General features: G+C 50.2%; 2 protein-coding genes and 1 long non-coding RNA gene across 12 annotated transcripts in view; 2 read left to right on the top strand and 1 right to left on the bottom strand.

Moving 5' to 3' along the window:
- The window catches only part of NCAPD2 (non-SMC condensin I complex subunit D2), a 26,793-nt gene extending 22,713 nt beyond the window's left edge, over window positions 1-4,080 (top strand). For 5 of the 6 annotated variants that reach the window (XM_030020029.2, XM_030020026.2, XM_030020027.2 and 2 more), the window contains 5 exons: window positions 728-808; window positions 2,890-3,076; window positions 3,322-3,448; window positions 3,604-3,762; window positions 3,951-4,080. In XM_030020029.2, coding sequence (XP_029875889.1) covers window positions 728-808; window positions 2,890-3,076; window positions 3,322-3,448; window positions 3,604-3,762; window positions 3,951-4,033 — 637 coding nt within the window. In that variant the 3' untranslated portion in view covers window positions 4,034-4,080. Of the gene's footprint in view, window positions 1-727; window positions 809-1,174; window positions 2,379-2,889; window positions 3,077-3,321; window positions 3,449-3,603; window positions 3,763-3,950 lie in introns of those variants that run through there. The other variant, XM_030020028.2, reaches the window with a different exon arrangement.
- LOC115343707 overlaps window positions 1-10,466 on the bottom strand; it is a 12,371-nt gene extending 1,905 nt beyond the window's left edge. Inside the window, exons 1-6 of one of the 5 annotated variants that reach the window (XR_003924252.2) lie at window positions 10,129-10,466; window positions 7,901-8,064; window positions 7,282-7,413; window positions 5,877-6,171; window positions 5,003-5,207; window positions 2,505-3,065 (exon numbers count right to left, since the gene is read on the bottom strand). This is a non-coding gene — a long non-coding RNA (uncharacterized LOC115343707). Of the gene's footprint in view, window positions 1-2,504; window positions 3,066-5,002; window positions 5,208-5,876; window positions 6,195-7,281; window positions 8,065-10,128 lie in introns of those variants that run through there. The other 4 variants (XR_003924253.2, XR_003924251.2, XR_003924255.2 and 1 more) reach the window with 4 other exon arrangements.
- On the top strand, window positions 8,475-11,712 carry LOC115343706 (C-type natriuretic peptide 2-like). The gene is made up of 2 exons (XM_030020032.1): window positions 8,475-9,413; window positions 10,920-11,712. Exons 1-2 carry the CDS (start codon window positions 9,315-9,317, stop codon window positions 11,190-11,192), a joined length of 372 nt encoding a protein of 123 aa, XP_029875892.1. The 5' UTR covers window positions 8,475-9,314; the 3' UTR covers window positions 11,193-11,712.

Genomic DNA, 11,712 nt, shown 5'->3' with positions numbered 1-11,712 from the left:
GAGAATGTCATGCAAAATGCAGAAGTACTTAACTTAAAGTTCATGTCTCTGTATTCCTCAAGAAGCTAAGAAGAACAGGGGATCGGGTCAGCATGTAAGTTCTGTTAGGCTTTGTTCCCACTTCAGTGCAAAGTAACGCTCACTTTTGCATTGATCCAAAATACAGCAACACACCTTCAGCAAATTAATAATGAGCAAGTCAAAAGAATGGTTTTGAAGGGGGGAAAAAAAAAAATACTGCATGCCACCCCACTCCCCTCAAGGTCTGCTCGTCAGACATACTAGTCTGCCAGCACAACTTGTGAAGTGAGGAGATTGTCTGGAGGTGTTGCATGCTCTTAAAACTGGATGGAAGGAGCTGATCAGAAATCGACACTGCAGCCTTTTCAGCGTCCCTCCTACCTCAGACCCTACACAGACATTAGCACTTCTTACTCTGGACCTACAAGGGTCTTTGCTTTAGTTTCTTAGTTTCATCCTAGGCAGGTGCTATTATTCAAACATGCAGTTTTAATTACATGTTATGCCATAGCAGCTGTCCCCCAACAGGGAAATATATATATGCTTATACCTTACCCTGAACTGAGTCTGAGGCATGCAGAGCAATGTTGTCATCTTTTGGAGGACCACCCAGCTGATCGCTGGATAGGATAGCTGCAGGCCTCCCTTGGTGTAGGCAGAAAGGGGGTTTCCTCTCTGGGCTCTCAACTATTTTTTTCCATTGCAGACATCTATTCTCATATATTACAAAAGACAAACAGACAGAGAGCTTGGTGGAGAAACTTTGTCAGCGATTCCGGACTGCCAGGTGCGTTGCAATCCTAATCTTCCTGACAAGCAAGTCTGCTTCTTAAGAATTGTTGTAAGAAACTAGCTTGTATATAGTGGTTGTAACAGGTTCCCATCATATCTTCATGTGCCAAAGTGAAAAATGCTGAGATAACCTGGATTAGGTGTCCCCCCCGCCCCGTTTTTTTTTCTATCTTCCTCCTAAAAATACATGAATAAATATGTATAAATTAAGGCTTCTAGTCTTATTACACTGTGATTGGCCGCTCTCCCTTCACTCCTTTCTTAGGGAAAAGGTTTTGTGATAATTTAGATCTGCATTAGAGCTGAGCAAGGAGACATCCCACATGTGGCTCTTATGCACCTTTGTGGTCCTTCTCCACAGGCTATTCCCTTGCACCTCAGCTAAGAAATCAGTGTGTTCAACTGAGAAGTTGGGATCTCCCCTGCAGTCCTGTCTGTTGATACAGGCCTGTCCTTGTTCTGCATGCGTGGGCTGCTCAGTACTAACTCTATGCCTGGGACTCTGTTTTCTTATTCTAGGGCTTGTGTCACTACACACTTGGTCCTTTGCTCTGTTCTGTCTGCAAGATGTGTATGCCTTGCTCGTGGTGCTGATTACGGAGTATATAGTGCAGGACCCATCCTGTGAACCTGGGATATCATTTTGCTTCTTGGGTTTTCGGGTTATTTTTGTTGCTTCTTTCCCCCTGCTTCCCAAGCTGTAACTTCACTGACCCAGATGTGCTTCCCGCCCCCCCCCCCCCCCCCAGAAGAAAGATAGTAGAAATTTATCTGCCTCTCTGTCATGTACTTTCAGTGATATCTTCATTTTACCTTCCACTGGCTTTGGTGCACCCTGCCTTCCTCCATTCCTGTGGTTTTCCTTCTCCATCGTTGTGGCTTTGCCCTTGAGGTTTAAGCTGTGTCTGCTTATCTTGGCCACTTGTACACAGTGCCTGAGCGTGTGACCTGCTCAGCTGCCTCAGGGAGTTGCATATTCCCCAGAAATATTTGGATTTTGTTTCCTGAGCTGGAGTGGAGAGTGGCCCCTCTCTCCAAAATTGTCTCCCAGGAACACTGGTGAGCTCTTCACATCACAATCGTAAAGAGCCATGTCTAGACTTTACTAAAATGTCCTAATATTTCTGTACCACGAAGATGATGAGTTTAATGCACACTAGCAGTAATGCTAGAGTGAGACTCTCACTCCAGGTTAAAACAGGAGCTTATCAGAAAAGATTTGACAGCCACCATCACCCTCCTCAGCATTTCTGGAGATCTAAACATAGCAACATGCCAGGTATCGTTCAGACTTTAAATGTGGAAACACCTGGATGCTGCAGCTTTGTGCTCCATCTGTCTGCATTTGGACAGTGCGTTCTGGGAGAGCACATGCAGGACAGACTTCTGGCCCTCTGTTTTGTATGTATTAATAATAGGGGCTTCAGCCTCGCTTTTTTTCCTCCTGTTCCGTCACAGTGAGCTACATTAATGATGTTAGTTTGCTTTTTATAACCCCCCCCCCCTTTTTTTTTTAAAGTAACTTTTGCTGGAATTTGAATGTAGTCCTCCTTTGATACAGCAGTTGTTATTTGTTCACTTTCTATGTTAATGAAAATGGCCTTCTTTATGTAACTGGCCTGTAACTGGCCAGGAAAGAGAGAGAACATCAAATACAGCTTCTGCTTGAGACTATCTCAAACATGCAAAAATGAGCAGCCAGGGTTTTTTTTATTATTTGGTTGAAATAAGGCCCTTCAAGAGGAGTTCCCACCTTACTGAGTGCATTTTTTCCTCATAGCCAGCAATAACTTCTGACACTTTTTAAACAAGTGACTGTGTTCTTTGACAGTGAAGCCTTCATGTTTTTCTGACAGACACTAAGTCAGTGTCTTTGGAGTACAGCGGTGGTTGCGTATGATGCGGCATGGCACTCAGTAACTGACCTGTAACAGAACAACTTGAATCTCACGTCCTACAGGGCAGAAGCACCTGCAGGAAATGCTTTATCTTCATGTGCTGTAGTTCTAGGTAGGATGTACTCATCCTTGCATACGCCTTTTCACAAAAGCTAATGGCAATCTTTGTCTTTCCCAGAACTGAGCGTCAATATCGGGATCTGTCCCACTGCCTTACTCTGCTTCCCCTCTCAGAACGGGGCCTTCACAAGCTGCAGGACAACTTTGACTGCTTTGCAGACAAGCTCCAAGACCCAGCTGTCTACAGTTGTTTCCAAACTGTGCTGGTTCGATTCCGCAGAGCAGCCGGCAAACCTGAAAATAAAGTAAGGATGGGGAGCAAGTGTCCAGGCCAGGAAAACAATTGCTTTTTACACACAATGACTGGAAAGCCCTGCAGTTCTCCATTTTAAGCAGGCTACTCCTCACCCCTACCGATTTACAGTTTATCAGAGAACTTGATGGCAATTCTGCTATGGATGTAATACTTCTCCCCCCCCCACCTTCTCTCTCTCTTTTTTTTTTTTTTTTTTTTTCTCCTTCTTTCCCCACTGTGTTACATCTCCATCAGACTCTGGCTGAAGAGCTGGAGCAGAAGCTGTCTGCCTCCCACAACCGAGCGCTGGATTCAGCAGAGACATGCCAGGAAGGTAGTAGAACTTCAATGCCAGAGCCGGCCAAGCAGAAACCAACAGGAGGTATGTTCCTTCTGTGAGACTGCGAGACTGCAGCCTTCCCCTGATCGTGCAGTCCAGCAGAGACACCTAGGGACTTTTCCTCACCCTTACAGACAGAATGGCTGCTACCTTTCTCTTTTTTTGTTGTTGTTTTTTATGGTTTTTTTTCTTGGCAGGTTCACGTCGCCAGCCCCTGAGCACAGCCAACAGGGATGGTGATTTTGTCACACCCCAGCCTCGCTCCTTCCGAAATCAAAAGCGTGCCCAAAAGCGCCCTCCACCCAAAAAAGCTGTTATCACCTTCTCCAGTGATGAGGAGAACAGCTCTGAGGACGGTAAGGCATTGTACATATGTGCTCAAAAGGTGAAAGTGGAGAAAGACTGTAGATTTGGTCCAACGGGGATGTTCTTTTGGTAATGGGCAGAAGGTGTGTAGGGCTTCAGAGCACTGCCTAGGTAGCCTGTAGATTTCCCTGTTCAAGGCAGTGGAGTGCTGGTTATTGACACATTTTACTCTCTTTAGAGCTATCGGCAGAATTAACAGAGGAAGAAACCCCCACCAAAACAACTCCCATCACCAGATCTTCAGCCCGTCGGCTGCGCTGAGGGAACCATCTGCCACTGTCTTTAAAAATAAAACTTCTTTTTTTGCAGCAGTCGTCTTCTGTTGTCTGAACTACCCCATAATATGACAGTGCTTTAAATGAGGACAAAATGGAAGTTACACAGCAGGCTAAAGCAATTCCAATCCTGTCTTTGTGGAGATTATCAAAAGAAAGGCAGTGATGAACATAGCTGCAGCTTTGAGTTGTTTTGCCCTGGCTTTGCAGGTGAAAGTAAGCTGCTCTGATTTTAAAAAAAAAAAAAAATATCTTTGGAAGAAAGTCTTTCTAAGAAGAGTCCAACTAACCACCGAGTACAAAATGCTTATTCCCTTCCCGTTTCGTACATGGTTATAAGTATACCATCCAGCTTCTCTTAACACAGGACCAATACAATTTTGCTGAGTTTAGGCCCTTTTACATCTGATCCTTTTTGAAGCTCTTGCTCTGCACAGCCCAGCAGGGCTTTGAGGGGAAGTCACCTGCATCTTTTTCTTGTACAGATCTCCTCAAAGAAGAGTTGAGCGATTGGGTGAGGAGAGCGGGGGAGAGAGAAGGGCTGACTTAGACTGTAGCTAGAGCGCTTCAACAGAGAATGTGCAAAGTGAGTAGGAAAAAAATATAACATTTAAAAGTTTTTAAAAGAAAAACAAAAAAACCCAAAAACTTTAGAATTATCTTTGTTTAAGTTACCAAGTATACTGGTAACGTTAGTTGTCTCACTGCACTTTCTGGAATGTATTTGCTGTGAATCCAGTTATGTTTCAAGTAAGACTGGTACTTAAGCTCTTTCCTTCCAGGAATGCCACATTGGTGTTCAGGTCAGTCCTGACATTTCTTGGACTGCCACGTGAACATTAAGTGCCCTAAATTTGAATTTGTGTTAATCACATAAACAACCTTTAACCCTCCTCTCTCACAGGCAAACTGGCATTTGTCCCAGAGCTACTAGTACAGAATTATTTCCTCTTACCTGTCAGTTGCCTAGAAAGCAGACTAGGCGCTAGCTGGACAGGTTCCTGCAGATCTTCCGCATTCTCTGTCTCTGAGCATCTACCAAGTTCCTGCAGTTGTCATGGTCGCCCTTGGTTCACCAGCAAGTAGAGCCTGCTGCTCGGTTCTCCTCTGGCCTGGCTGCATAAGTAGTGATAAAAAACTGCTGTAGCTTATTTTGATCCCTATATTAAAAAAAAAAAGATACTGTATTAGAAATTGCATAGCTTTGCATTGACCTGGGAATATGGGGGTTTTGTGCTAATACCTGAGTGGACATAAACACGTCTACTTGTTTCTACAAGCATTTAACGAGGGAATGATGGCGTGACAGGTGTATTTACTGGGCTGGGACGTGTGGACCAAACACCACACTTGAGTCCCAGAACTCGGTAGAAAGATTTGCCCCCTTGCCACCACTAGTGTAATAGCCAGATACCAATATACCCTCCCCAACTCCAGAGCACCCCAGTAAGAACAGGACAATCATGAAATACAAAGATCAGAAAGCTACAGCAATGTCCCTCTCTCCCATCCTCCCTGATAAAATATTCAGTGAAAGCTACAGGAGACAGAGGGAGCAGCTACAGCATTAACGGTAAATACAACACAGAGTCATGCATGCTGTATGTGATTCCCCCACCGCCACCCACAGGGTATGTCACTCACAAATGGGAATGAAAGAAAAAGGACAGCATATATGGATTTCTACCCAGGCTCAAGGCTTGACAAGCCTGTGCAATAAATCTTGCATATATATGAGATAATACGTTGACAACACTGCAGTGAGGGAGATGGGAATGGGTGGCTGGAGGGAGCGAGGTGGCCATAAAAGTGTCTAAGCATTGGCTTACCTTCAGGCCATGCTTTTCCACTACAAGCGGTTAAACCTTTTCCTTCAGGAGAGCTGCACAGCCACCTTTCCGAGACGGAAGGAGGGTTTGGCAGTCAATGACTGGACTGACGCAGCAGCTCCTTCACTGCTTTGCAGTCCGTCTTTTGCTCTTCCCTGTGCACAGCACTGCCTGGTCAAGCGAGAGCAGAAGGTCAGTGAGCGGGAGCTCCTGATGGTCCCTTTCTGCAGGCTCTTCAGGTGGAGCATCCCCCTCTCCTCACTGGCCTCTCCTGGCATCGGAGGGATTAGCGATCCTGTGTCATGGACAAAGAAAGTCCTGCTTCATCCAAAGATGAAGCAAAAAACCAAGAGGGGTTTGAACAGCTACGCAGTGGCTGCTGCCTTAAGCAGCTGGTTGCTGCCCTTCTGCTCCTCGCAAGCGGCTGTTTCAGTGGCTGCCGCGATGACCAGGAATTGCTACTGAAGGAGTAATCCCATTCCCTCGCTTCTGAGGCAGTGGGATTAGTCAGTGCCGAGATCAGTGGCGTTTCCAGTCTCTGAGGAACTCCTGACCGCGGTGGGCTCCAAACTCCTACATGTGGTACCAGTGGAATGGTGTGAATATCGTCCTTGCTTCTAGAGCCTGCAGCAACCATCAGCCCTTTCCATCACTGTGGGCCAAGGGTTGTTCCCCCAGGGTACTGCACCCAGTTCCTAGTCCTCCCACTCTCCAGTTGCCCTGCTCCTTTCCTTTATAAGCAACTGTTTGTAAAAGACTGATTGTGATTCAGCAGGAGACCACTTTTCCAGTGGTCTTGCAAGCTCTAGAATCGGTGCCCCAGCATCAGAGGGGGAAGGGTTTTTACAGAGGAAACTTGTTAGCACCAGAGAGGAAAGGACAATAACCTATTTGAGTCAGAAAACTGGGGCAATCGGGGACTCGTCTGCCAAAGCCTCTTCACTTCACAGTCATTGCCAGGACATGTCAGAGCAACTATTCAGTTCTACTGCAGTCCCAGCAAGGATCTGGGACACGGAGCAGCTGCAACTTCACGGCACCTGAGTCATTGAGCACCTGCAATTTATCCGAGCTTTGCTGGATTTGCAAATCTGCAAGAAAATTTGCAACCTTTTTCTCCAGCCTCTAAAGTTTCTTGCTTGGTATGGGACAATGATCACTCCTTCCCTCTTGCTAGCCTCAGCTTTTGCTGGACCCAAGGAGGAGACTGGTCACTTGAGAGCTCGGAGCCTGTCCATCCCTGCAGGGCTCAGTCTGCGTGCAAGTGGGCTGGAATTTGGAGCAGTTGCAAACACATTTCTGGCATTCTTCTTGCAGTATGGGGGCTACCACGTTCGAGGGCTGCCAGATCAAACCACCACTACATTTCCTATCAAAACCAAAGCGTTGTTGCTTTTATACTTACCTTTCACTCAGGAAAGAGCTGACTCCTGGAAGCGGTGCGTTCAACCTGAGATGCATCTGCCTGCAGCTGTCTTGCCAGGAGCATGAATACTCTAGCGGACTGACTCAGCTGCTTCTGGATGGTCGGATGTGACTGGGAAGTACAGAACAACATCCTCTGAGACATCTTGCATGTGGGATGAACACGTGCTCACGTCCCATCCTCCTTCCTCTCTCTCCCACCCCTCCAAAACTTTCACACCGCAAAGCACCGTACCCTACCGCATCCAGCACACAGAGGGGCTGGCTGCGCACACGCATCCCACGCTCCGTTTGTGCACGAGCACCCCGTCCGAATACCCACGTGAACAGCACATCCCGTGACTCTCCAGCAGTCACCTGTGCTTCGTAGTTTAAAAAGCTGGCATGAAAGTAATCCTGTTCCCCATGAAATGTCTTGGTGGAGGCCGTTAACCGGGGCCTAGGGAGCCCCTCCATTTGCCGGCGTGCCCCGGAAAGCTGGCCCAGGCGAGGCGGTGACAGGGGACTGCCGGACAGGATCACCAGAGCATTGCTCTGGAACCAGCACCTCCCACGGGTTGCAGGTATTGGGTAGAGCTGACATACTTGGATGCCCCCACCTGTCCAAAGTCTCTTCTGCTTCCAGTGTCAATGCTCCGGGCTGAAGCCTGAAGACTGAAGTTTCACTTTTCATGGACTGGATGCAAAACGGTTCGTAAAACTTTCTGGCTCCTTGGGCAGGGAAGAAAGGGACCCACAAACGTGCATCTCTGAGTGCAAAATGCTGGGAGGGAAGGAGAGGAAGAAAGACAGGGCAAATAACTGAACTGTGACTTTTGTTATCTCTGCAAAAGACTTCTTTTTTCTAATTTTCTTCTTTCCTTAAAAAAGAAATAAACAAAAGCAGGCAGCAGAACACTGCCTGTCAAGTTTTGACCCAACGGCTCTGTGCAACAGTACTGAAGAAAGGGAAGTTGAAGGTGTTATTAAACTCACCCCAGCACACCCACTACTCATCCTGCACTGGGGTACAGTCCCCCCATTCCTCTCCCCTGACAAACTTTCCTGATTAGTTTCTGTCTTCACACCCAGGCTGACTTCTGCACCCTGATCTCCAAACAGTGACCTCATTGCCTTGTTCAACTGGTGAGAAACTACAGTAAAATGGGAGAGGTAAACAAAGGCGGGGGGGGAACTAATGGCCAGAAGATTTAGGAGGTAGGAATCTGCTCCTTGCCGTCCCGCTTCCATTGTGCGCCTGAGCTTGAGAAAATGCAAGCTGAGCCTCGACGAGCTCTTTTCTGTGCCGGTTCCTCTGGAAACTCAGCCCGGCCCTCCAGATGGTGACTCAGGACAACCAGCCTGCAAGTTATATGCCCGCTAGTACTAGACCCACACACCCGTCACCGCTACAAATCCCGTAGAGTTAGCGCTGGAATTCACACACCTTCTGCAGCAAGAGCTCTTCATTCCCAGGCCAACCGGCTCACCAAGATATAAATCTTAAAAACGAAAGCCTGTATTGTCACGGAGCTGCATTTGTGTCAGCTCTGTGCAGTCAGCAGTGTGCCTACCACTAGCTGAGCTGTAGTTCATGCTCACGCTGATTAGAGAAATAGCATTAACAGCACTCTGCCTACGAGGAGTATGTTCAATATCACTATACAATGCAGCCTTCAATATCCTCCTTTGGGACGTGTTTCAAAGTGTCACCCCATTCCTGACCCTGACAGATACCTCCAGGTCCTGGCCAGCAGCAGCTCAACTCACATCTATCTTCCCAGACACTCAGTAAACACCTTTGTGTCCTTTTTCTTTAGAGGAAGGGGTCTTGCTGAGCTCACCCTGAAATATATCACCCTGGACAAAAGGGCTGAAAGGTTAAGGAGCTCCGGGGGGTAGTTCAGCAGAGAGCTGGGGGCCAGGCGCCTGCCAGAACCAAAGCTATAAAGGCGAAGAGGGGCTAGGGACCGCATCCGACACGGATGCTGCAGGTCCTGCCTCACCTCCCACAAGCCCTGGGATAAGAAGAAGATGCTGGGGCTCCAGTCGTGGCCTTGCTCGCTTTTCCTCCTCTTAGTTCTGCTCTCTGCCAGCGTTCAGACCGTGTCCTTACCAGGACAGAGGCTACAGGTAGGACGGACTGGGAGAGAGCTGAGGGAGGTTTCAGGAGCGGAGGGGCAATTTGGGGAGGTCGTGTTTGAACCTGGAATGAGCGGTGATCCCAAATTCCAGCTACCGGAGGCTGCTGTCTATTCCCACCGCTCCCTCCCTCCCCTTCAGTCCAACAGCCTCAGCTCTAGGGTGACCGCATCCTCACAACCCAGCTCTTAAGGAGCAGCAGCATTACAAGACAGCGGGCAGACAAAAGCTTTTTAGTGCTCTCTGGTCTGGGGCAGGCTGCCCGTGGGACTCCCCACATTGCCTGCAGAGGCTTTTAATGGTGAAGAGACTGGTCCTGTCTAACTCCGCCCTGTGTCAGCAGCCACCAGAAATTACAGTCGTGTCCCTCATCATGTTCAGTGCCTGGTTCTGACGTCCCGGATGGAAGGCGCATCCTGCTAGGCCGGGATTTTCACTCCTAAGCTCGTTATTACCCCCAGGTAGCCCCTCTTTAAGGCCAAGAGCCCCGGTCAGGATGCCAGCTAAGGGCTTCTTCACTTGGGTAAATCTTTTATCCTCAGCAATTACAGCAATAATACTTCTGGCTTTCAAATCTACCCAGCTCCCTCTTACTCAAACCGTAACCTGCGCCCCAAGACCTTGCCTTCACGTCACCCTGGGAAAGCTGCAGGGAGGTAGTTAGGACGTGAACTAAAATCACAAGACTGATCCTGCTATGACTCACCGCTTTCACTCCTCGCTGAAGATGCCCGTGTCCGCTTCAATTAACTCGCTACCGAAAAGAGCTGCACAAAGGCATCTTCAGCCTTAGCTCAGCACCCACGTGAGGGACAGATGTGGAACGGCTACCGCAGGCTGCTTCCCTGGGCAGCCATGCCATGCCTCCGCTGCGCCCGATGTACTTCCCAACCCTCATCTCCCTACAGCCGGAGGCTGTCGGCAGTGCCGGGGGTGTACGATCAGCACGTACGCGCCTGCACAGATAACCTAGAGGATTCCCGGCACATGGGGAGTCCCCCCTTCCTCACCCCTGCTCTGCTTCTGCCTCCCCCTCATCTTTAGCAGCAGGTATTTGGGGCTGGTCCCTCCTCCCCACCAGCCCTCTGGAAAAAAAAAAGAGATGCCACACAGCAGCCTGAGCACATGGAGGTGCTCAGCATCAGCAAAAGGAGCAAGGACTGAAGCCTGTTACCTTCCAAGTACCGGGCGGGGGGGGGATGCGGAGGGGATGGTTTGACAAGAGCAGGGCAATCTGCAGGCAGGCAGAGGCTCACAGCAGCTGCCTGCCTGCTCTTTCGGACAGCAAAATCATTTCGGGCTGCAGGAGGGGCCGGTCTAGCCCTTCCCTGTGTCTGGATGCAAGGTCACAGGCACAGTGCCTGCGTGCTGGCACCATTTTATGTCCCGCCCGAGCCCTAAGGAAGGTGTGAGCAGTGGGGTGCGAGGGGGTACAAGGCTTATCGCCGGGAGCACAGGCGACCCCGCTCTCACCCCCTTCTCCTCTCTTTATCCCAGATGCTCCTTTCCCAGTTGCTGCCCCTGGAGCCCGAGTCCACGCTGGCCGAAGAGGACACGAAGGAGGGGTCCAGCTTCGGCCCCCAGTTTCTCTCCTCCACCCTCCCCTTGCTCCCGTCTGGGGCTAAAGCTGCCCGTCCCTCTCTCTGGCGCAAGACCCTCGCCAGTCGCAAATGGGCACTGCCTGGAGATTGGGCCTGGAAGGCCGTGCCCAGGGGCTGCTTTGGGCTGAAACTGGACCGGATCGGGACCTTCAGCGGTTTGGGGTGTTAGTCTCGGAGGGGGTCCGAGGGGAGAGGGCCAGCAGCGAGGGCTCAAACAAGCAGGCAGGGAAGAAGTAAGGGCAGACCTGAGAGCACGGATAGCGGGGAGGACCGGGAGCGAGGGGATGGGGCCAGCGGGGCAGGCTGCGGGACCACCACCCGCCTGCAGCCGGGGCAAAGGCTGGGACGCGGGACCACCGGCGCTTTACTGGGGTTGTGCTGGGGGGGCCCAGCCGGGGTGCGAGAGCAGGCAGGCAGCGCGCCGCTGGGCGGCTCACCAGCCCCGCTTCTCCGCAGCCGGAGAAGGAGACCCAGGCGCCCGCAGCACCGGCTTGGGAACCAGCGCGACGAGCCGGCGGCCGAAAACCCCGGAGCCCCTGCCCCGGAGGAGAGCGGCGGTGGCGGTACGAGGAGGAGCTGCCCGGCTCCACGGCTGCCCCTCGGCCGCAGGACCCCCTGCTCCGCCGGCAGCCCCCTCCCTCCCCTCCGTGCTTGAGGACTCGCTCGATAATTAAACAGAGCTGTATTAA

The sequence above is a fragment of the Aquila chrysaetos genome, chromosome 7 (assembly GCF_900496995.4).
Source record: "Aquila chrysaetos chrysaetos chromosome 7, bAquChr1.4, whole genome shotgun sequence".
Taxonomy (NCBI): domain Eukaryota; kingdom Metazoa; phylum Chordata; class Aves; order Accipitriformes; family Accipitridae; genus Aquila; species Aquila chrysaetos.
This window is presented reverse-complemented; position numbering and strand designations above follow the sequence as displayed.

What these genes read in the sequence shown, in the direction of transcription:
- LOC115343706 (XM_030020032.1), top strand. Translation starts at nt 9,315, where the DNA reads ATGCTGGGGCTCCAGTCGTGGCCTTGCTCGCTTTTCCTCCTCTTAGTT. An exon ending in TACCAGGACAGAGGCTACAG is followed by an intron (nt 9,414 to 10,919) that starts GTAGGACGGACT and finishes TCTTTATCCCAG; the next exon opens with ATGCTCCTTTCCCAGTTGCT.